The 26,051-nt window shown below is 44.6% G+C and overlaps 1 protein-coding gene across 1 annotated transcript in view; it reads left to right on the top strand.

Moving 5' to 3' along the window:
• Window positions 1-26,051, top strand: part of LOC144494100 (four and a half LIM domains protein 2-like) — a 42,453-nt gene that overhangs the window by 9,342 nt on the left and 7,060 nt on the right. The window contains exons 2-3 of the mRNA XM_078213680.1: window positions 16,303-16,477; window positions 16,852-17,026. Of these exons, the coding sequence (XP_078069806.1) occupies window positions 16,322-16,477; window positions 16,852-17,026 (331 nt within the window). The 5' untranslated portion in view covers window positions 16,303-16,321. The remainder of the gene's footprint in view (window positions 1-16,302; window positions 16,478-16,851; window positions 17,027-26,051) is intronic.

Here is a 26,051-nt window from a genome sequence, read left to right as displayed (position 1 = left end):
CTTGTTCAAGAAGGGGAGTAGGGACAACCCTGGTAATTATAGACTGGTGAGCCTTACTTTTGTTGTGGGCAAAGTATTGGAAAGGATTATAAGAGATAGGATTTATAATCACCTAGAAAGGAATAATTTGATTAGGGATAGTCAGCACGGTTTTGTGAAGGGTAGGTCGTGCCTCACAAACCTTATTGAGTTCTTTGAGAAGGTGACCAAAGAGGTGGATGAGGGTAAAGTGGTTGATGTGGTGTATATGGATTTCAGCAAAGCGTTTGATAAGGTTCCCCATGGTAAACTTTTGCAGAAAATACAGACACATGGGATTGAGGGTGATTTAGTGGTTTGGATCAGAAATTGGCTAGCTGTAAGAAAACAGAGGGTGGTGGTTGATGGGAAATATTCATCCTGGAGTTGTTACTAGTAGTGTACCGCAAGGATCTGTTTTGGGGCCACTGCTGTTTGTCATTTTTATTAATGACCTGGATGAGGGCGTGGAAGGATGGATCAGCAAATTTGCGGATGACACTAAAGTCGGTGGAGTTGTAGACAGTGCGGAAGGAAGTGGCAGGTTACAGAGGGACATAGATAAGCTGCAGAGCTGGGCTGAGAGGTGGCAAATGGAGTTTAATGCGGAAAAGTGCGAAGTGATTCACTTTGGAAGGAGTAAAGGAATACAGAATACTGGGCTAATGGTAAGATACTTGGTAGTGTGGATGAACAGAGGGATCTGGGTGTCCATGTGCACAGATCCCTGAAAGTTGGCACCCAGGTTGATAGGGTTGTTAAGAAGGCGTACGGTGTGTTAGCTTTTATTGGTAGAGGGATTGAGTTTCAGAGCCAGGAGGTCATGCTGCAACTGTACAAAACTCTGGTGCGGCCGCATTTGGAGTATTGCGTACAGTTCTGGTCGCCGCATTATAGGAAAGATGTGGAAGTGTTGGAAAGGGTGCAGAGGAGATTTACCAGGATGCTGCCTGGTATGGTGGGAAAATCGTATGAGGAAAGGCTGAGGGGCTTGAGGTTGTTTTCGTTAGAGAGAAGAACGTTAAGAGGTGACTTAATAGAGGCATACAAGATGATCAGAAGATTAGATAGGGTGGATAGTGAGAGCCTTTTTCCTCGGATGGTGATGGCTAGCATGAGGGGACATAGCTTTAAATTGAGCGGTGAGAGATATAGGACAGATGCTAGATGTAGGTTCTTTACTCAGAGAGTAGTAAGGGCGTGGAATGCCCTGCCTGCAGCAGTAGTGGACTCGTCAACATTAAGAGCATTCAAATGGTTATTGGATAAACATATGGATGATATTGGAATAGTGTAGATTAGAAGGGCTTTAGATTGGTTCCACTGGTCGGCGCAACATCGAGGGCTGAAGGGCCTGTACTGCGCTGTAGTGTTCTATGTTCTATGTTCTACTGATTAAGGTGAAGGCATATAGAACAAATTTGACACTTTATTTATCTATTGACAATACTGCATTATGTGGAGATACCGACGTTGAACTGGGGTGGGCACAGTAAGAAGTCTCACAACACCAGGTTAAAGTCCAACAGGTTAATTTAATAGCACGAGCTTTTGGAGCATTCACCTGATGAAGGGGTAGTGCTCCGAAAGCTCGTGCTACCAAATAAACCTGTTGGACTTTAATCTGGTGTTGTGAGACTTATTACAATATTGCATTAGACAGTGCATCGCCACTTTTCAAATAGTACAAATGTTCTACCTGGTTGAACTTAGCAGGACATCAAGATCTGAAAGTTTGATCCTTGGATTGTATTTGATTTAGTTGATCACAGTTACAGAGAAAATGGACGACTACAGTTCGTTTCATTCAGTGTTCCCAGAGTAACGAGGGGAAAACTCAACTGGCTTCTTCATTTTGATTGATTTTGAGTGACCCCTGCTGGAAAATATGTCTACATGTGATTTGCTTAAGGCTATGATCTAATTTCCACCGTTGTTTGAATTTCCATTTTGTTGACCTCAAAATGAAAGTAAGGCGGACGATATAACGAGCAGCCCACCCCATACCATCAGTCTTACACCTCTTTAACTTTTTTTGCGTGGAGGAGGGAGCATGATGATTGGGTGAGAGGTGGGCAGGGCAGGTTGGGTGGTGAAGACACATGGGGCAAAATTTTCCCAAAAGTTTCTAAATTTCCTTAACAGATATCTTCACATCCTCTTTGACCACAGGCGAGGTTCCAGAAGACTGGAGAATAACCAATGTTATTCCCTTGTTTAAGAAGGGAAGCAGGGGTAATCCAGGAAATTATATGCTGGTGAGCCTGACATCAGTGGTAGGAAGCTTTTGGAGAAGATACTGAGGGACAGGAGATATGCACATTTGGCAAAAAATGGACTACTTAGTGACAGGCAGCATGGTTTTGTCTGGGCATGGTCATGTCTCACCAACTTGATTGAGTTCTTTGAAGAGGTGACAAAGATAATTGATGAGGGAAGGGCTGTGGGTGTAGTTCATATGGACTTTAGTAAAGTGTTTGACAAGGTCCCACGTGGCAGATTGGTACAAAAACTAAAATCACATGGGATTCGGGGTGGGCTGGCTTGGTTCTAGAAGACAGAGAGTAGCAATGGAAGGGGATTTTTCAGAATGGAGATCTGTAGCTAGTGGTGTTCCGCAGGGATCAGTGCTGGGACCTCTGTTGTTTGTAGTAGATATAAATGATCTGGAGGAAAATATAGGGGGTCAGATCAGTAAGTTTGCAGATGACAAGAAGATTGGTGGAGTTGCTGATAGTGCCAGGGATTGTCAGAGGATAAAACAGGATATCGATAGATTGGATCCTTGGGCACAAAAATGGCAATGCAGTTTAATCTGGACAAATGTGAGGTGGTGCATTTTGAAGGATCAAAATTAAGTGTGAATTATACTGTAAATGGCAGAACCCTTCGGAACATTAACATACAGAGGGATCTGGGCGTGCAGGTTCACAGTGCCGTAAAAGTGGCAACACAGGTGGCCAAGGTGATTAAGAAAGTATATAACAATCTTGCCTTCATCAGCCGGGACACTGAGTACAAGAGTTGGGAAATCAAGCTGCAGCTATATAAAACATTGGTTTCGCCACATTTGGAGTATTGTGTGCAGTTCTGGTCACCACACTTCAGAAGGACATGGAAGTTTTGTAGGGAATGCAAAGAAGGTTCACCAGAATGTTACCTGGTCTCGAGGGTGTTGGCTATGAGGAGAGGTTGAACAAACTAGGATTGTTTTCACTGGAAAGACAGGGGCTGAAGGGAGACCTGATAGAGGTCTACAAAATTATGAGAGGTATAGACAGGGTGGATAGTTAGAGGCTTTTTCCCAGGGTAGAAGTGTCAATTAGAAGGAGACACAGGTTCAAGGTTAGAGGGGGAAAGTTTAGGGGAGATGTGCGGGGGAAGTTTTTCACACAGAGAATGGTGAGTGCCTGGAATGTACTTCCAGAGGAGGTGGTGGAAGCAGGCACATTGGCAACATTTAAGAGGCATCTGGATGGGTACATGAATAGGGAAGGAATAGAGGGATACAAACTGAGTAAAGGCAGAAAGTTTGTTTTAGTTTAGTTAGGGCATCATGATCGGCACAGGCTTGGAGGGCCGAAGGGCCTGTTCTTGTGCTGTACTTTTCTTTGTTCTTTATTCTTTAATGTCAAAACTGAGAGAATGATGGGAGTGTTCCGTGCCGCTCTCTCAGGTGCGCTCAGCATCGCGTTCTTTTGACACACACTGCACTGAAAGAGCTGTCACATGGAACACACCGTCATAGAGGCTCCAGACCTGTGACTCACCCCAAGTGGCCACAGCTGTGCACTGTTAAGCAGGGGGGAGCTGCATTTAAGCACTAATGATGCACCCACAGTCAGTCACTGTACACTACCTCTGCAGCTAATGGAGGGAGAGCTTGGACGGCTGCTGGATGCTGTGGAGGAGAGGTCCTTGTACCCTGAGAAGACAGACGAAGCAGGAGTCTGGACAGCAATGCAGCTTGAGATGCCGTGTCTCAGCAGTCAGCATCTGCGCACTGACACAGAGGACCAGCAGACAGTACCACAAGGAAATGAACAAGCTCGTTCGTGTAGCAAGGCTGAGTGTCTATCCCATCCCGTTTCCGCCTCGTCCGCCCCCCCCGCCCCCCCCACACCCCGCCAGACCCTGTGGACATCTAGCCACCCGGCCCCCCACCATTGTCTTCAAACCCCTCTAGCACCACCCCTTCCCCCCCCCCCCCCCCCCCCGCCGCCCCAACCCCGTCACAACCCCAGCTTGCTGAGACACAGTGCCAAAATACTTCCCCTCCCCCAACACCCCGCAGTCTTCCAGCCATCAGGCTTTCAATCCCTCCCCTTTTGTCTCCACAGGGTTAGATGACACATACTCGAAGGGAATGGGAGAAGACCGGCAGTGGAGCCTCCGATCGGCCTCTCTTGACTCCCTTTGAAGAGCAAGCCATGGAGCTCTCAGGGGAGGCAGCCGAGAGAGCCGGGGCCGATCGGCAGGTTGGCGTACACCACAGAAGTGAGGAGCCGCAAAACCTTCACTCATATCACCTTTCCCAAGTAAGTTGCAAGATGCCCAGATACTTGTCCCTCCCATACACTGAACCATGTGCCTTCTTCTGCAGGAGCGGAACCTGATGAGGTTGTACCCCCAGGCGTCGGCGCCCCCGCTGTGACCCTTGTCAACATCTTGGAGCAAACCTTCAAGGAAACCACCGACCAATCAGCACAGGCGTCACCTGCACCATCTGCCAGCACAGATACAGTCATCTCGATGGGACATTGTTTTTATTCATTCGTGGGACATGGGCATCGCTGGCTGGCCAGCATCTATTGCCCATCTCTAGTAAATGTTAGCAGTCAGACTTCTGGGTCACTTTCTGTTGAGCTACACACGGCCATTGATGCACAGCAGGTGGAGGAGGGAATATCCGAGGGATTGGGCTGGTGGAGGTTTGCTGGATGCAGGGGGACAGCTGGCACCCAGCCAATTGTTGAGTTGCTGGGAACAGTTCCTCCAAAGCTGCTGAAGATGTTGAAGCAAAGCCGGGGATTGTCAGCAACATTCCTGCAACTGCAAGGCTGTTTGGTGGAGTCCAACAGCCTTCAGGTGAAGGAGAGGATGCCTGCATTACGTGGCATCCAAGGATGGCGACCACAGCGCAAGGCCTAAGGCAGGAAATGGTCACCATGGGTGGCAGGGTACAGGCATGGCCGAATCTCAGAGGGCCATGGCTGCAGGCCCTGGGAGCAAAATGGAGACACAGAGGGCCACGTTTGTGGGCCTTGGGTGCATGGCCCACAGCAGGCAATTGCAGAGAGGCTCCAGAGCTTGGTCTCAACTCAGAGGCCTATCGCTTTGGTGCAGCCAATGTTGGGCCTCCAGGACTGGCAGAGGCAGGTGAGCTGGAGCTGCCCCTCCATCCCATGGAGTGTCCCAGGGGCCAACGAGCACTCTGAGGGAGGAGGAGGCACTGGAGCCCATGCTGAGGCCTTCCACCCTGGTGAGTCTGGCAATCCCAGCCCTTTAGAATCCCCCCTTCCTGACACCGGTGAATGTCACAGGCAGCGGGATGAACAGGGTGGCACAGCTACATCCCTGATACCTGAAGGCTGGCCGAGGCCCCCCAAGAAATATGTTTCTGGCAGACGAGTTGGGGCATGAGAGCAACATTGAGAACAACAATTTCCACTGAGGTGGTGGAGGCTACCTCGCTGAATATGTTTAAAGCACGGATGGATGGATTCCTGATCGGTAAGGGAATTAAGGGTTATGGGGATCAGGCGGGTAAGTGGTACTGATCCACGTCAGATCAGCCATGATCTTATTGAATGGCGGGGCAGGCTCGAGGGGCTAGATGGCCTACTCCTGCTCCTATTTCTTATGTTCTTATGTTCTTATAAAAGGGCACATGTGTTGTTGGCGCAGCCAATCAGTGCATTTCGGTTTAAGTGTTGCTCGCAAACCCTTTTGTGGAAACTGCTTCTCCTTGACTTGCGTAAAAATCATTTCAAAAACCTGACAATCCCAGCAACAGAAAATAAATTGGGGACATTAACTAGAGGTTATAGTCTGTGGCCATCAGTTCTCCTTGTGCAAACCCCAGTAGCTTTGTGGCTTTAAGATTGCACACAGTCTTCAGCAGTAACTGATCAGCATTGCTTCCCAAAAAAATGCCTGTACCACCCCATCACCTGAAAATAGATCCACCGAATGCTGTTGGATGGAAATGCTGGCAAAAAGTCAAATTGGCATAGCTGAACATTTGATACAATCTCTGGAACTTATTCTCTTGCTATACGAGAAGATTGCTTGATGAAAACATTGCAGTATCAAGAATCCCCACTGGCTGTGCCAGGTTCCTACTAGAATTACATTTTATCTTTAGCATAACATACATGGTAGCGTTTTCACAATTAGCTAACAGATTCTCCTGTGATCTGAATGGTTCCGTCCAAAGGTGTTGACATGATATTTCATCACCACCATGAAATGATGCACAAAACTCTTTCAGAATAATATCGTTTATTGCAATATGGGGATTCTCCCAAAAAAGAATCTGAGAGTCGAATTGAGTTTCAGGAATCTTTGTGCCTCTGGACCTGGGACCATGTAGCTGGCTGTCGGTGAAAGTGGAGTTTAGGGTTTAGCAAGGTGAAAAATATTTCATGATTTGTATATTTTGTCTCTGATGTAAATAAGTTGGTCCCTGTTCAGAGTATACTCAGTAGAAGCACAACCGTAGGAAGACTTGTGCCTTAGGTTTGCCGTACATTTGCCAGGTTCCTACTAGAATTACATTTTATCTTTAGCATAACATACATGGTAGCGTTTTCACAATTAGCTAACAGATTCTCCCGTGATCTGAATGGTTCCGTCCAAAGGTGTTGACATGATATTTCATCACCACCCCATCACCTGAAAATAGATCCACCGAATGCTGTTAGATGAAAATGCTGGCAAAAAGTCAAATTGGCATAGCTGAACATTTGATACAATCTCTGGAACTTATTCTCTTGCTATACGAGAAAGTCGAATTTGCATGAAAAATGGAGCAACTCCCGCTGATGTTTTTAGTGGGATTTCCAGAATGAATCTCCGACACTCTGAAAACCAGGGGGCGGGGTCAATTCCTGCCTGAGAGGCCGGCAGCATAGCACTGAGCAGCCCACTGCGCATGCGCCGATCTGTCAGCGCCGAGATCGGCATGTACACAGTAGCCCCTGCACCGCCGGCCTCCCAATTGCTGGCCAGCCTTGATCACCCCTTTCCCTCCCTCTCCCAGCGCTCCTTTGGCAGAGTGGCAGCGGGACCCCCCACCCGCACTGATTGGCCCTCCAATAGGCCCTGTCCCAATATGTCGCATCCCCTCTGGCCCCTTTGGAACTGATGCCCATTGGGCAGTGCCAAGGTGCCCCTTGGGCTGGCCCTGGTCCAGGCTGGCATTGCCCAGGGAGCACCCCAATTACCCTGACCTCCTGGGGGGGGCCTCAATGGCTTTGCTTCCCTCCAGTGGGGTCAGCCACCTGTTTCCCGTTAGTGGGGAGCAGTTGTAAACCCTGCCGGAGGGAACTACTCCTGGCAGGGGAGCGATGCTAGCGGGACCAAGATTTCAGTCCCAGGCCTGCTAATGGGAATTTATATATTGTAATCAACTCCTCGCTGGAAATTGATGCAGGGCTGATGACTCCAAGGATCTTGGTTAAAGTCCAACAGGTTTATCTGGAATCACGAGCTTTCGGAGCGCTGCTCCTTCATCAGGTGAGTGGAGAAGTAGGTTTCACAAATGTAGCATTTCTAGACAAAGACACAATTGGAAGATAATGGTTGGAATGCGAGTCTTTTCAGGTAATCAAGTCTTTACAGGTACAGACAGTGCAAGTGGAGAGAGGGATAATCACAGGTTAAAGAGGTGTGAATTGTCTCAAGCCAGGACAATTAGTAGCATTTTGCAAGCCCAGGCCCAATTGTTGGGGTTACATGTAGTGTGACATGAACCTAAGATCCTGGTTGAGGCCGTCCTCATGCGTGCGGAACTTGCCTATCAGTGTCTGCTCGGTGATTCTGCGTTGTCGTGTGCCTTGAAGGCCGCCTTGGAGAACACTTATCCGAAGATCGGAGGCTGAATGTCCAAGTGTTCCCCGACAGGAAGGGAACACTCCTGTCTGGTGATTGTCGAGCGGTGTCCATTCATCCGTTGTCGTAGCATCTGCATGGTCTCACCGATGTACCATGCCTCGGGACATCCTTTCCTGCAGTGTATCAGGTAGACAACGTTGGCCAAGTCGCAAGAGTATGTACCATCTACCTGGTGGATGATGTTCTCACGTGTGATAGTGGTATCCATGTCGATGATCCGGCATGTCTTGCAGAGGTTGCCGTGGCAGGGTTGTGTGTTTGTGAAACTCACCACCCCACTCACCTGACGAAGGAGCAGCGCTCCAAAACCTCGTGATTCCAAATAAATCTGTTGGACTTCAACCTGGTGTTGGGAGACTTCTTACTGTGCCCACCCCAGTCCAACGCCGGCATCTCCACATCATCCAAAAATCTTAACCTTGGAGACATGCGGAGGCCATGGCGCCTAGCGGGGAGCCTGCTACACGGCTGCTAGAGCAGCACAGCGGACTGGGAGAATCGCCCCCAGAGTTTGCAATTTTTGATGTTTTAGTTTGAGACAGCAGAAACAAATCAGAGAAGACCAATAAATATAATTGATGGACAATGATGTCAAATTGAGGAAAAGCTTACCTTTAGAGAAAAGATTGAAGATATGCTGTAGATCTTTACGGTGATAGTGATGAAATTAGAAATGCAGAGAGACAGAAATTGTTCTTGGACAACAGACAAAATGTATAGTGTTGTAGCGGCTGTCCATTATATAACCAGCCTGAATACAGACTTGTTGACTGCAATAGAACCAAATATGGAACATTGTGTATACCAATTCAATACCATTTTGGGTTGTCAGTCAAGGTGAAGTTCTAACTCATGGCCTTTAAACACATTAAGTAGCATACAGTAATCATACATTAAGTAGCATAGATTTTGAAAACCATACTAAGGCAAATGGAATAAATTGCACATAAAGGCCGAAGTTCTCCAACTTTGCCCGGGGCTGGAATTCTCCTGTCCCGCTGCAGTGAATGCAGATTTGTGTCAAATTCTCCGCTCTCACTGACAGCTCGAGCAGGGTGAATAAGGCGAGGGAACTAGGAGAATTCCTAGAGACTGGAGAATTCCGGCCAATATGTATTATTGTTATCAACTTTATTTAAACAGGAGCTGAACAGACATGCAATTATGAAAAGACGTGAATGAAACGGAACAGTTAAAAAGGACTGATTAGCGGACAGCGAAATTAACTTAGATGCAGTAATCCTAAGCAACACCTTGACAATATGGAGCAAGGGACAATGCAGGAGCTAGTTAAAGGCAGACAAATTACAAGAATAACTGAACAGTCACAGTGGGAGATGCTATAGTCAGGGGAATAACCAGATTCTTTTGTAATCACACTTACAGATGAGAAGACCATTCGGTCATTTCAACTTGATCCATTCAGAACAACCTTCCACTTCTATATTATTGTTTCTTACACTCATTATTGGTTTCTGTCTTCTCATTCGCTTGATAACAATTTTAAACTAACTCCCCAAGCCCCGAGAAAATAACCTTTCCATCAAAATTCTTTCAGATTACAAAAAATATGAAATCTTCTCTTATCCCTTTCTGCTCAAGAGGAAATTGTCCCAGTCATTCCTCATAAATAGAGTTTCTCATCCCTTTTATTTGTTTAGCTTTTACTTCTTATTCTTTGCACATTTCCACCTCTTGTTTTAAAAGTATAAATGTTATTTAGTCAGTGCTCATAGTATGTGAATTTATATGTTGCTTTATTATCCAATTTCAAGTATAATGCAGGGGATCAGGAGGATTAATTCATAACAATCTCACTTGGAGGTAGTTTGACCAAAAACTCTGGAATATAGAGCCCAGAATTCTTCTCAGTGGGATTTTGGAAAGAGAAGAATACTTCCCGTGGAAGAAACACTGTTCCCATTCTGAACATCCTTGCCATTTTTAGCACAAGTGGGACATGTGCCTTGAAGGAGGGAAGTGGGAGGATAACTGCACTGTTTTCGGCCGCACTCGCCCCAAGGTCGGAAAATCCCGCCTGAGGTCAATTGACCTTTGCATGGTCCGTGCCCCATCCGGGGCTATGATTCCTGTGGCGGACAAGACAGGAAAATTCTGCCCTAGTCCTAGCTGAAGATCGATACCAATTTAAATAGATACAAAGTTTGTAAATCTTGAATTTGCCTTCATATTTGTATTATAATGCATCTTGAACCAGGACTCTTGCTCTTGGATAAAATAGGCAAGAAACTTGAAAAGTGACCCCCTCTGGGTTTGAATGTGCTTCTTTCCCAATCAGTCTGTGATCAATTGCTGTAGGGAAGCTGGCCGCTGTAAATTTCACTGAGCCTATTCCTACATGACCCAAAACTGTCACTGTTCCATGCAGGTATATAATGAGGAGAGACAAATTATTGCAAACTTGCAGGAATTCCAACCAATCTCATGACCATAGCTGTTTCGGTGCCATCTACATGGAAAGCGATGGGTATATGTGTGATGATCTACATTTCTAGTGCAATTTAAATCCCCCAGAAAACCAATGGATTCTGTGCCAAATTAAAGCCAAATAATGTTCCCAATGAACCTCTGGTCCAAGAATTTTGATATTTGCATTTGTGACTTAGTCCTTGGGATGATTCAGCAGCTAATCCTGCGTCTGCTTTCGGTGCAAATAATGATGAAGACCTGGCAGTCATGCTGTTTGTGGTGTTTGATATGGACATAGCGAGTTTAATATGTGGTAAGGGTCATGAGTGACTTTCTTGTGACAGTTTAATTCGACAAGGTGCCGCACAAAAGGCTGCTGCATAAGATAAAGATGCTCGGACTTACGAGTAATGTATGGATAAAAGATTGGTTAAGTAACAGAAAGCAAAGGGTGGGGATAAATAGCCATAGTAATCATATTACTATTATCATTAATATCATTAATATTAATGATTTGGATGAGAATATAGGAGGCATAGTTAGTAGGTTTGCAGATGACACCAAGACTGGTGGCACAGTAGACAGTGAAGAAAGTTATCTTCGATTGCAACGGGATCTTGATCAATTGGGTCAGTGGGCTGACAAATGGCAGATGGAGTTTAATTTAGACAAATGCGAGGTGATGCATTTTGGTAGACTGAACCAGGGTAGGACTTACTCAGTAAATGGTAGGGCATTGGGGAGAGTTACAGAACAAAGAGATCTCGGGGTACATGTTCATAGCTCCTTGAAAGTGGAGTCACAGGTGGACAGAGTGGTGAAGAAGGCATTCGGCATGCTTGGTTTCATTGGTCAGAACATTGAATACAGGAGTTGGGATGTCTTGTTGAAGTTGGACAAGACATTGGCAAGGCCACACTTGGAATACTGTGTACAGTTCTGGTCACCCTATTATAGAAAGGATATTATTAAACTAGAAAGAGTGCAGAAAAGATTTACTAGGATGTTACCGGGACTTGATGGTTTGAGTTAATAGGAGAGGCTGGATAGACTGGGACTTTTTCCTCTGGAGCATAGGAGGCTGAGGGGTGATCTTATAGAGGTCTATAAAATAATGAGGGGCACAGATCAGCTAGATAGTCAATATCTTTTCCTAAAACTACGGCAGTTTAAAACTAGAGGGCATATGTTTAAGGTGAGAGGGAAGAGATACAAAAGTGTCCAGAGGGGCACTTCTTTCACACAGAGGGTGGTGAGTATCTGGAACAAGCTGCCAGAAGTAGTAGTACAGGCAGGTACAATGTTGTCTTTTAAAAAGCATTTAGATAGTTACATGGGTATAGGGGGATATGGGCCAAATGCAGGCAATTGGGATTAGCTTAGGGGTTTAAAAAAAAGGGCGCCATGGACAAGTTTGGCCGAAGGGCCTGTTTCCATGCTGTAAATCTCTATGACTCTAGTATTTGAGGGTTGGATGGAGAGAAATTCATTGAGTGTGTTCAGGAGAAACTTCTCATTCAGTATGTGGATGGCCCGACTAGAGAGGGGGCAAAACATGACCTCCTCTTGGGAAATAAGGAAGGGCAGGTGACAGAAGTGTTAATGAGGGATCACTTTGGTACCAGTGACCATAATTCCATTAGTTTTAAGATAGCTATGGAGAATGATAGGTCAGGCCCAAAAGTTGCAATTCTAAATTTGGGCAAGGCCAATTTTGATGCTATCAGGCAGGAACTTTCAAAAGTTAATTGGGGGAGTCTGTGAGAAAGTAAAGGGACGTCTGGTAAGTGGGCGGCTTTCAGAAGCGTATTAACCAGGGTTCAGGGTAAGCACATTCCTGTTAGAGTGATATGCAAGGCTGGCAGAAGTAGGGAACCTGGATGACTTGGGATATTGAGGCCCTGGTCAAGAAGAAGAAGGAGGCGCATGACATCCATAGGCAACTGGGATCAAGTGAATCCCTTGAAGAGTATAGAAGTGGAGTCAAGAGAGAAATCAGGAGGGCAAAAAGGGGACATGAGATTGTTTGGGCAGATAAGGCAAGGGAGAATCCAAAGAACTTCTACAAATACATAAAGGGCAAAAGAGTAATATGGGAGAGAGTAGGGCCTCTTAAGGATCAACAAGGTTATCTATGTGCGGATCCAAAAGAGATGGGTGAGATCCTAAATGAATATTTCTCATCAATATTTACTGTTGAGAAAAACATGGATGTTAGGGAACTTGGGGAAATAAATAGTGATGTCTTGAGGAGTGTACATATTACAGAGAAAGAGGTGCTGGAAGTCTTAAAGCGCATCAAGGTAGATAAATCCCCAGGACCTGAAGAAGTGTATCCCAGGACATTGTGGGAGGCTAGGGAGGAAATTGCAGGTCCCCTAGCAGAGATAACTGAATCATCGATAGTCACGGGTGTGGTGCCTGAAGATTGGAGAGTGCCTTTGTTTAAAAAGGGCTGCAGGGAAAAGCCTGGGAACTACAGAGCAGTAAGCCTCACATCTGTGGTGGGTAAGTTGTTGGAAGGTATTTTGAGAGACAGGATCTACAGGCATTTAGAGACACAAGGACTGATTAGGAACAGTCAGCATGGCTTTGTGAGTGGAAAATCATGTCTCAAATTTTATTGAGTTTTTTGAAGGGATAATCAAGAAGGTAGATGAGGGCAGTGCAGTTGATGTTGTCTCCATGGACTTGAGCAAGGCCTTTGACAAGGTAACGCATGGTAGGTTGCTGCATAAGGTTAAATCTCACGGGTTCCAGGGTGAGGTATCTAAATGGATACAAAATTAGTTTCTTGACAGAAGCCAGAGGGTGGTTGTAGAGGGTTTTTCAAACTGGAGGCCTGTGATCAGCGGTGTGCCTCAGGGATCAGTGCTGAGTCCACTGTTATTTGTCATTTATATTAATAATTTGGATGAGGATATAGGAAGCATGGTTAGTAAGTTTGCAGATGACACCAAGATTGGTGTCATAGTGGATAGTGAAGAAAGTTATCTCCGATTGCAACGGGATCTTGATCAATTGGGCCAGTGGGCTGATGAATGGCAGATGGATTTTAATTTAGATAAATGCGAGGTGATGCATTTTGGTAGATTGAACCAGGCAGGACTTACTCAGTTAATGGTAGGGCGTTGGGGAGAGTTACAGAACAAAGAGATCTAGGGGTACATGTTCATAGCTCCTTGAAAGTGGAGTCACAGGTGGACAGAGTGGTGAAGAAGGCATTCTGCATGCTTGGTTTCATTGGTCAGAACATTGAATACAGGAGTTGAGACGTTTTGTTGAAGTTGTACAAGACATTGGTAAGGCCACACTTGGAATACTGTGTACAGTTCTGGTAACCCTATTATAGAAAGGATATTATTAAACTAGAAAGCGTGCAGAAAAGATTTACTAGGATGCTACTGGGACTTGATAGTTTGAATTATAAGGAGAGGCTGGATAGACTGGGACTTTTTTCTCTGGAGCGTAGAAGGCGGAGGGGTGATCTTATAGACGTTTATAAAATAATGAGGGGCACAGATCAGCTGGACAGTCAATATCTTTTCCCAAAGGTAGGAGAGTCTAATACTAGAGGGCATATGTTTAAGGTGAGAGGGGAGAGATACAAAATGGTCCAGAGGGCAGATTTTTCACACAGAGGGTGGTGAGTGTCTGGAACAAGCTGCTAGAGGTGGGTACAGTTTCGTCCTTTAAAAAGCATTTAGACTGTTACATGGGTAAGATGGGTATATAGGGATATGGATCAAATGCAGGCAATTGTGATTGGCCTAGGGGTTTAAAAAAAAAGGGCGGCTTGGACAAGTTTGGCTGAAGGGCCTTTTTCCATACTCTAAACCTCTGTGACTCCATGACTCTGGGTATTTTCTGATTGGTAATCAGTTACTACTGGTGTTCCTCAGGGATGAGTGTTGGGACCGCAATTGTTTACAATCTACATAGATGATTTGGAGTTGGGAACCAAGTGTAGTATGTCAAAGTTCACAGATGACCCTAAGATGAGTGATAGAGCAAAAGTGTGCAGAGGACACCAAAAGTCTGCAGAGGGATAGAGATCATTTAAGTGAGTGAGCAAGAGTTTGGCAGATGGAGTACAATGTTGGTAAATGTGAGGTCATCCGTTTTTGTAGGAATAACAGCAAATGGACTATTATTTAAATGGTAAAGAATTACAGCATGCTGCTGTGCAGAGGGACCTGGGTGCTCTTGTGCATGAATCACAAAAAGTGGTTTGCAGGTGCAGCAGATAATTAAGAAGGCAAATGAAATTTTGTTGTTCATTGCTAGAGGGATGGAGTATAAAAACTCTGCTGCAATATAAGGTACTGGTGAGGCCACATCTGCAGTACTGTGTACAGTTTTGGTCTCCTTACTTGAGAAAGGATGTACTGGCATTGGAGAGGGTGCAGAGGAGATTCATTGGTTTGATTCCAGAGTTATTTTATTTGATTTATTATTGTCACATGTATTAACATATCGTGAAAAGTATTGTTTCTTGCGCGGTTTACAGACAAAGCATACCATCCATAGAGAAGGGAACAAGAGAGTGCAGAATGCAATGTTAGTCATAGCTAGGGTGTAAAGAAAGATCAACTTAATGCAAGGTAATAAGTCCATTCAAAAGTCTGATGGCAGCAGGGAAGAAGCTATTCCTGAGTTGGTTGGTACGTGACCTCAGATCATTTTCCCGACAGAAGAAGGTGGAAGAGAGAATGTCCAGGGTGCATGTGGTCCTTATTATGCTGGCTGCTTTGCCGAGACTTCGGGGAGTGTCAATTGATGGAAGGCTGGTTTGCGTGATGGATTGGGCTAAATTCACGACCTTTTGTAGTTCCTTGCAGTCTTGGGCAGAGCAGGAGCCATACCAAGCTGTGCTACAACCAGAAAGAATGCTTTCTCTGGTGCATCTGTGAAAGTTGGTGAGAATCGTAGCTGACATGCCAAATTTGCTTAGTCTTCTGAGAAAGTAGAGGCATTGATGAGCTTTCTTAACTATAGTGTCGGCATGGGGGAACCAGGACAGCTTGTTGGTAATCTGGACACCTAAAAACTTGAAGCTCTTGACCCTTTCTACTTCGTCCCTGTTGATGTGGACAGGGGCATATTCTCCTTTACACTTTAGAGGGTTGGCTTATGAGGACAAACTGAGTAGACTGGGACTATGCTCATTGGAATTTAGATGAATGAGAGGGGATCTGATTGAAGCATATAAAATTATGAAGGGATAGATAGAAGCGGGAGGTTGTTTCCACTGGCGGGTGAAACTAGAACAAGAGGCATAGACTCAAAATATGGGGGAACAGATTTAGGACTGAGTTGAGGAGGAACTTCTTCACCCAAAGGATTGTGAATCTGTGGAATCCCCTGCCCAGCGAAGCAGTTGAGGCTACCTCATTGAATGTTTTTAAGCAAGGATAGATAGATTTTTGAACAATAAAGGAATTAAGGGTTATGGTGAGTGGGCGGGTAAGTGGAGCCGTGTCCAGGAAAAGATCAGCCATGATCTTATTGAATGGTGGAGCAGGCTCAAGGGCCAAATGGCCTACTCCTGCTCCTTGTTCTTATGTTCTAATAAGATAATGGTTCTTTAACTTTGAAGAGAAAAATGTATATCTTTCTATTTGATTCCAAGAATGCATTAATATTACTTAATTGGAAAAGATTTCACTTCCTGTTTGGCTAAATGCTGAGCAGAATTTCACTTTTCATTCAGGATCATCTTTTTATTCCACCTAGGAAGTGAAAGTTAAAGATCATGGGGGAACGCTTCGATTGTCATTATTGCAAGGAGTCCCTCCTTGGGAAGAAGTATATCTTACGAGATAACAACCAGTATTGTGTCAAATGCTATGAGAATCTATATTCTAATATCTGTGAAGAATGCAAGGCACCCATCGGCAGTGAGTCCAAGGTAAAAGTGTTCTTGGGTTAATGAAACATAAGCATTTTAAATGTGCCCTAAATTATTAAACATACCAAATTAATGTCATAAAAATTAATGTTGGCTTTGTACCAGGCTAACTTCCAGACTGGCAAAAAGCCACGGAAATATGCAAGTAGCCACTAAACATGTAAATATGAACATAATTCAAGAATGTGTTAGAATTACATTTGAAGATAGCTATTGAGGTTAATCTCTTATTTATGATTAAAAGTAGATCTAAGTAACTTCAGCCGCATGCAGTTGTTGTAATTGGTCATGCTGAATATCAGAAACATAATTGTAGTATATTGTAATTGTACTATACACACACAAATGGATTTTCCTTCATCATCTTCTGCTAGGATTTGTCCTATAAGGATCTGCATTGGCATGAAAAATGTTTCAATTGTGCTAAATGTAGCCGCTCTCTGGTTGAAAAACCTTTTGCCGTCAAGGATGAAAACCTGCTGTGTACCGAGTGCTATTCTAACGAGTACTCCTCAAAATGCTTCACCTGCAAAAAGACCATCATGCCTGGTAAGAGTTGGATTTTCAACCAGTTTATCATTTGCATTGTAATCCATTTTCATTTCCTTTGAAATTACCCTCTTAATTGTCCCCCAAATAAATTTGAGGTTGCCTCTTCCTAATTATCATAGCAACACGAAAATCAGAAGATCATTAATCATCATTCGCCTTCGTGTAGCTGACTTGTTCTCACAGTGAACAATATTTCTGTTAACTCTCCTCACCTCTTCCAGTTAAAAGGTGTTGCTATGGAAACCTGACATGCCTGTGCTTTAGCAAGGTATGTTGAACACTTCTCAGGTCTCCTCCCTGGTGACTTCTTCCATTACGGTGATGACTATTTCAGTGCTATTTCATGTCCTCGCCAACCTTCCCCCGACTTTAATTTCTGTGCGTGGTAGCTTCACTGCACAAAGCGGTCCCTTTACAACTGACACTTAGCTGCACTCATCTCAAAGTGAACATTGTGTCTTTTTGTCACACAAGGTACAATGCTAGTTGTTGCACAGCTGTATCCATGCAGTTTAGAGGTATTGGCCCTCACCCTCATTTGGAGATCTTCATTCATTATACATCAAATTTCCACAACTCCCTTCCCTTAATGTAATCTACTTCTACCTCTCCTCTTTACTCCCCACTGCAAATGAGCAAAACACTAACATCATTTAAAAGCCTACTGTTTCCCCACAAATATTTCTTCCCACCCATTAACAACTAAACTTGCATTCATTAGATAATGAGCATCTGAGTCTCATTTGTCAAAACTTATTTTCTGGCAAATCAGAACATAGAACATAGAACAGTACAGCACAGAACAGGCCCTTCGGCCCACGATGTTGTGCCGAGCTTTATCTGAAACCAAGATCGAGCTATCCCACTCCCTATCATCCTGGTGTGCTCCATGTGCCTATCCAATAAGAACATAAGAAATAGGAGCAGGAGTAGGCCATCTAGCCCCTCGAGCCTGCCCCGCCATTCAATAAGATCATGGCTGATCTGACGTGGATCAGTACCACTTACCCGCCTGATCCCCATAACCCTTAATTCCCTTACCGATCAGGAATCCATCCATCCGCGCTTTAAACATATTCAGCGAGGTAGCCTCCACCACCTCAGTGGGCAGAGAATTCCAGAGATTCACCACCCTCTGGGAGAAGAAGTTCCTCCTCAACTCTGTCTTAAACCGACCCCTCTTTATTTTGAGGCTGTGTCCTCTAGTTTTAACTTCCTTACTAAGTGGAAAGAATCTCTCCGCCTCCACCCTATCCAGCCCCCGCATTATCTTATAAGTCTCCATAAGATCCCCCCTCATCCTTCTAAACTCCAACGAGTACAAACCCAATCTCCTCAGCCTCTCCTCATAATCCAAACCCCTCATCTCCGGTATCAACCTGGTGAACCTTCTCTGCACTCCCTCCAATGCCAATATATCCTTCCTCATATAAGGGGACCAATACTGCACACAGTATTCCAGCTGCGGCCTCACCAATGCCCTGTACAGGTGCATCAAGACATCCCTGCTTTTATATTCTATCCCCCTCGTGATATAGGCCAACATCCCATTTGCCTTCTTGATCACCTGTTGTACCTGCAGACTGGGCTTTTGCGTCTCATGCACAAGGACCCCCAGGTCCCTTTGCACGGTAGCATTTTTTAATTTGTTTCCATTGAGATAGTAATCCCGTTTGTTATTATTTCCTCCAAAGTGTATAACCTCGCATTTATCAACGTTGTACTCCATTTGCCATATCCTCGCCCACTCACTCAGCCTGTCCAAATCTCTCTGCAGATCTTCTCCGTCCTCCACACGATTCACTTTTCCACTTATCTTTGTGTCGTCTGCAAACTTCGTTACCCTACACTCCGTCCCCTCCTCCAGATCATCTATATAAATGGTAAACAGTTGCGGCCCGAGTACCGATCCCTGCAGCACGCCACTAGTTACCTTCCTCCAACCGGAAAAACACCCATTTATTCCGACTCTTTGCTTCCTGTCGGATAGCCAGTCCCCAATCTACTTTAAAACACTACCCCCAACTCCGTGTGCCCTAATCTTCTTCAGCAGCCTTTTATGGGGCACCTTATCAAACGCCTTTTGAAAATCCAAAAACACCGCATCCACCGGTTCTCCTCCATCAACCGCCCTAGTCACATCTTCATAAAAATCCAACATGTTCGTCAAGCACGACTTTCCCCTCATGAATCCATGCTGCGTCTGATTGATCGAACCATTTCTATCCAGATGCCCTGCTATCTCCTCTTTAATAATGGATTCCAGCATTTTCCCTACTACAGACGTTAAGCTGACCGGCCTATAGTTACCCGCCTTTTGTCTCCTTCCTTTTTTAAACAGCGGCGTAACATTAGCCGTTTTCCAATCAACCGGCACTACCCCAGAATGCAACGAGTTTTGATAAATAATCACTAACGCATCCACTATTACCTCTGACATTTCTTTCAATACCCTGGGATGCATTCCATCCGGACCCGGGGACTTGTCCACCTTCAGTCCCATTAGTCTACCCAGCACTGCCTCTCTGGTAACATTAATTGTATTAAGTATTTCTCCTGCTGCCAACCCTCTATCGTTAGTATTTGGCAAACTATTTGTGTCCTCCACCGTGAAGACCGACACAAAAAACTTATTTAAAGACTCAGCCATATCCTCATTTCCCACTATTAACTCCCCCCTCTCGTCCTCCAAGGGTCCAACATTCACTCTAGCCACTCTATTCCTTTTTATATATTTATAAAAACTTTTACTATCATTTTCTATATTAATTGCTAGCCTAGCTTCATAGTCTATCCTTCCTTTCTTTATCGCTTTCTTAGTCTCTCTTTGTTGTTTCTTAAATTTTTCCCAATCACTTGTTTCTCCACTATTTTTGGCCACTCTGTACGCAGCTGTTTTTATTTTAATACTCTCCTTTATTTCCTTCGTTATCCACGGCTGGTTCTCCCTTTTCTTACAATAACTGCTTAAATGTTCCTAAAGTGTCTGACTCCACTATCACTGCAGGCAGTTCATTCCACACCCCAACCATTCTCTGCGTAAAGAACCTACCTCTGATATCCTTCCTATATCTCCCACCATGAACCCTATAGTTATGCCCCCTTGTAATAGCTCCATCCACCCGAGGAAATAGTCTTTGAACGTTCACTCTATCTATCTCCTTCATCATTTTATAAACCTCTATTAAGTCTCCCCTCAGCCTCCTCCGCTCCAGAGAGAACAGCCCTAGCTCCCTCAACCTTTCCTCATAAGACCTACCCTCCAAACCAGGCAGCATCCTGGTAAATCTCCTCTGCACTCTTTCCAGCGCTTCCACATCCTTCTTATAGTGAGGTGACCAGAACTGCACACAATATTCCAAATGTGGTCTCACCAAGGTCCTGTACAGTTGCAGCATAACCCCACGGCTCTTAAACTCCAACCCCCTGTTAATAAAAGCTAACACACTATAGGCCTTCTTCACAGCTCTAACCACTTGAGTGGCAACCTTCAGAGATCTGTGGATATGGACCCCAAGATCTCTCTGTTCCTCCACAGTCTTCAGAACCCTACTTTTGACCCTGTAATCCACATTTAAATTAGTCCTACCAAAATGAAGCACCTCACATTTATCAGGGTTAAACTCCATTTGCCATTTTCAGCCCAGCTTTGCATCCTATCTATGTTTCTTTGCAGCCTACAACAGCCCTCCACCTCATCCACTACTCCACCAATCTTGGTGTCATCAGCAAATTTACTGATCCACCCTTCAGCCCCCTCCTCTAAGTCATTAATAGAGCAGAGGACCAAGCACTGATCCCTGTGGCACTCCGCTAGCAACCTGCCTCCAGTCCGAAAATTTTCCATCCACCACCACCCTCTGTCTTCGATCAGATAGCCAGTTACCTATCCAATCGGCCAACTTTCCCTCTATCCCACACCTCCTTACTTTCATCATAAGCCGACCATGGGGGACCTTATCAAATGCCTTACTAAAATCCATGTATATGACATCAACTGCCCTACCTTCATCAACACACTTAGTTACCTCCTCAAAAAATTCAATCAAATTTGTGAGGCACGACTTGCCCTTCACGAATCCGTGCTGACTATCCCGGATTAATCCGCATCTTTCTAAATGGTCGTAAATCCCATCCCTAAGGACCTTTTCCATCAATTTACCAACCACCGAAGTGAGACTAACCGGTCTATAATTACCAGGGTCATTTCTATTCCCTTTCTTAAACAGAGGAACAACATTCGCCACTCTCCAGTCCTCTGGCACCATCCCCGTGGACAGTGAGGACCCAGACAGGACTGAGTTGGCAGTAATGGATCTTCTCCTTAATGGTCCATATCTCGGCTCTGCCAAATACCACAAAATTAAAATAGAAAAAAAAGCACAAATTCCACAATATAAGACTTATTAAAAATAGTAATGCAGATGTGGAAGTAACTTCTGGATGATAATCAGATTGTTATAATAAGCTAGTGCATCATTGTCATTGTCTTTGAATTTATCTCAACCATCTAAAAAGCTGTTATTCAAACACACTTCATACTGAAACATTTTAGAATAAAAGCCATTAAAAATTAAATCCCCACAAGTGGTTAATTTGTTATAAAAACAAGCACTTAGCCACTTATATCAAAGAGAGATAATCCTTTAATGACCTCTTAAAACTGTTAAAATATAAACGAGCCCTGTGGTTTATGAGTTTTGAAACTCAGCCAAATATTCATAATGCATTTAGCTGTAAAAACAAAGCCTGTGAAACCTAAGCAATGGAGTCTATTGAAATTGAAAACCAGATAGCCTTTATGTGCTAACTTACACAAGATGGACTATCAAGCAAACATTCCAGGAGCAGGTGACCATAAGACAATGGGACCATATGACATAAGAGCAGAAGTATGCCATTCAACCCATCGAATCTGACATTCAATGAGATCATGACTGATCTGATAAAATTCCACATTCCTGCCTTGTCCCCATAACCCTTGATTCCCTTATTGATTAAAAATCTGTCTTTTTCAGCCTTGAACATACTTAACGACACAATCTCTAGAGTAAATTCCACAGATTCATTATCCTCTGAGAAAAGAAATTCCTCCTCATCTATGTCTTGAATGGGTAGCCACTTACTCTGAGATTTTGCTCTCCTACAAGGGAAACAACCGTTCAGCATCTATCCTGTTAAGCCTCCTGATAATCTTATATGTCTCAATCAGGTCACCTCTCATTCTTTAAACTGCAACGAGTACAGACCCAATCTACTTAACTGCACCTCATAAAAAAATCCCTCCATACCCAGGATCAACTGAGTGAACCTTCCCTGGACTGCCCCCTTTTCCCTGTGTGACCCCCAAACAACGCCTCTCTCCCTTCACCTGGTCCAAGACCTCCCCCACCATTCTGACCCCCTATCCCACTCCACCCCTCTCCCCCGCCACAGAACCCCTACTTACCTTCTCCCTTTAAACACTTCCTTTCCAAAAGGGGTCATGCCTTTCTTCTCTGTGCCCCAGTTACTCTGCATTGATGCTGCAGTGGCATGCTTCATTGCTTCTCTCTCATCTAGCCTGAGGGACAAAGGTTGGACAAGATAGGAGCTTTGAAATATCACTATGGGTAAGTCCATCTAGACTTGCAATCTGCTGAAAATTGTCTGAGGAAGCTACAGACCTATGTATTTCTAAATGCTCTGTTATTAATTTCTTGGTTAAAGTCAACAGGTTTATTTGGAATCATGAGCTTTCGGAGCGCTGCTCCTTTATCAGGTGGGTAGCGGGGCAGCGAAGGAGCAGCATTCCAAATAAACCTGTTGGACTTTAATCTGGTATTGTGAGACTGCTTACTGTGCCCACTCCAGTCCAACGCCGGCATCTCCACATTAAATCCTTTATAATGGACTCTGAATTAATCATAGAGTCCTAGAGGTTTACAGCATGGAAACAGGCCCTTTGGCCCAACTTATCCATGCCCCCTTTTTTTTAAACCCCTAAGCTAATCCCATTTGGCCCATATCCCTCTATACACATCTTACCCATGCTTTTTAAAGGACAAAAATTGTACCCGCCTCTACTACTACCTCTAGCAGCTTGTTCCAGACACTCACCACCCTGTGTGTGAAGAAATTGCCCCTCTGGACAGTTTTGTATCTCTCCCCTCTCACCTTATTCCTGTGCCCTCTAGATCTAGCCTCTCCTACCTTTGGGAAAAGATATTGACTATCTAGCTGATCTGTGCCCCTCATTATTTTATCGACCTCTATGAGATCACCCCTCAGCCTCCTATGCTCCGGAGAAAAATATCCCAGTCTATCCAGCCTCTCCTTATAACTCAAACCATCAAGTCCCAGTAGAAACCTAGTACATCTTTTCTGCACTCTTTCTAGTTTAATAATATCCTTTCTATAATGTGACCAGAACTGTACACAGTATTCCAAGTGTGGCCTTACCAATGTCTTGTACAATTTCAACAAGACGTCCCAACTCCTGTATTCAATGTTCTGACCAATGAAACCAAGCATGCCAAATGCCTTCTTCACCACTCTGTCCACCTGTGACTCCACTTTCAAGGAACTGTGAACATGTACCTCGAGATCTCTTTGTTCTGTAGCTCTCCCCAATGCCCTACCATTAACTGAGTAAATCCTGCCCTGGTTCAATCTACCAAAATGCATCTGTCTAAATTAAACCCCATCTGCCACTGGCCCAATTGATCAAGATCCCGTTGCAATCGGAGATAACTTTCTTCACTATCCACTATGACACCAATTTTGGTGTAATCTGCAAACTTACTAACCATGCCTCCTATATTCTCATTCAAATTATTAATATAAATGACAAATAACAGTGGACTCAGCACTGATCCCTGAGGCACACCGCTGGTCACAGGCCTCCAGTTTGAAAAACAGCCCTCTACAACCACCCTCTGGCTTCTGTCAAGAATGATGTGGAGATGCCGGCGTTGGACTGGGGTAAGCACAGCAAGAAGTCTCACAACACCAGGTTAAAGTCCAACAGGTTTATTTGGTAGCAAATAAACCTGTTGGACTTTAACCTGGTGTTGTGAGACTTCTTTCTGTCAAGAAGCCAATTTTGTATCCATTTAGATACCTCACCTTGGATCCCGTGAGATTTAACCTTATGCAACAACCTACCATGTGGTACCTTGTCAAAGGCCTTGCTCAAGTCCATGTAGACAACATCAACTGCACTGCCCTCATCTACCTTCTTGGTTACCACTTCAAAAAACTCAATCAAATTTGTGAGACATGATTTTCCACTCACAAAGCCATGCTGGCTGTCCCTAATCAGTCCTTGCATCTCTATATGCCTGTAGATCCTGTCCCTCAAAATACCTTCCAACAACTTACCCACCACAGATGTGAGGCTCACTGGCCTGTAGTTCCCAGGCTTTTCCCTGCAGCCCTTTTTAAACAAAGGCACAACATTTGCCACTCTCCAATCTTCAGGTACCTCTAGGGGACCTGCAATTTCCTCCCTAGCCTCCCACAATGTCCTGGGATACACTTCATCAGCTCCCGGGGATTTATCTACCTTGATGCGCTTTAAGACTTCCAGCATCTCCTTCTCTGTAATATGTACACTCAAGACGTCACTATTTATTTCCCCAAGTTCCCTAACATCCATGCTTTTCTCAATAGTAAATGCTGATGAAAAATATTAATTTAGGATCTCACCCATCTCTTGTGGATTCACACATAGAATTCAATAAAAAAATCTGGAATTAAGAATCTATTGATGATCATGAAACCATTGTTGATTGTCATAAAACACATCTGGTTTACTTTAGGGAAGGAAATCTGCTGTCCTTATCTGGTCTGGCCTACATGTGACTCCAGAGCGACAGCAATGTGGTTGATTCTCAACTGCCCTTAGGCAACTAGGAATGGGCAACACATGCTGGTCAGTCAGCGATGCCCATGTCCCACGAATGAATAAAAAAAACTCTAACATTTTCCCAATGATAGAGGTTAAGCTAACTGGTCTATAGTTACCAATAAATAATAAGCCAAAGCTGGATGTTTCTCTTGGTAGTCCCTCATGGTAGGTTGGTGCAAAAGGTTGGATCTCATGGGATAAAGGAGGAGGTGGCTAGATGGGTGGAGAACTGGCTTGGTCACAACGCCGGCATCTCCACATCTTGGTCACAGAAGACAGAGGGTGGTAGTGAAAGGATCTTTTTCCGGCTGGAGGCCTGTGACTAGTGGTGTTCCGCAGGGCTCTGTATTGGGACCTCTGCTGTTCGTGATTTATATAAACGATCTGGAAGAAGGTGTAACTGGGGTGATCAGTAAGTTTGCGGATGACACGAAAATGGCTGGACTTGCAGATAGTGAGGAACATTGTCAGAGGCTACAGAAGTATATAGATAGGCTGGAAATTTGGGCAAAGAAATGGCAGATGGAGTTCAATCCAGATAAATGCGAAGTGATGCATTTGGGTCGAACTAACATAGGGGAGAGCTATACGATAAATGGCAGAACCATAAAGGGTGTAGATACGCAGAGGGACCTGGGTGTGCGAGTCCACAGATCCTTGAAGGTGACGTCACAGGTGGAGAAGGTGGTGAAGAAGGCATGTGGCATGCTTTCCTTTATAGGACGGGGCATAGAGTATAAAAGTTGGGGTCTGATGTTGCGGCTGTATAGAACGTTGGGTCGCCCACATTTGGAATACTGCGCCCAGTTCTGGTGCCACACTACCAGAAAGACGTGGAGGCTCTAGAGAGAGTACAGAGGAGGTTTACCAGGATGTTGCCTGGTATGGAAGGGCTTAGTTATGAGGAGAGATTGGGTAAACTGGGGTTGTTCTCACTGGAAAGATGGAGGATGAGGGGTGATCTAATAGAGGTGTATAAAATTATGAAAGGCATAGATAGGGTGAACGGTGGGAAACGTTTTCCCAGATCGGTGGTGACGTTCACGAGGGGTCATAGGTTCAAGGTGGGGGGGGGGAGGTTTAACACAGATATCAGAAGGACGTTTTTTACACAGAGGGTGATGGGGGCCT

The sequence above is a fragment of the Mustelus asterias genome, chromosome 5, assembly GCF_964213995.1.
Source record: "Mustelus asterias chromosome 5, sMusAst1.hap1.1, whole genome shotgun sequence".
NCBI classification, from domain to species: Eukaryota; Metazoa; Chordata; class Chondrichthyes; order Carcharhiniformes; family Triakidae; genus Mustelus; species Mustelus asterias.
The sequence above is the reverse complement of the archived record's forward strand: the minus strand, read 5'-3'. Positions and strand labels throughout refer to the sequence as shown.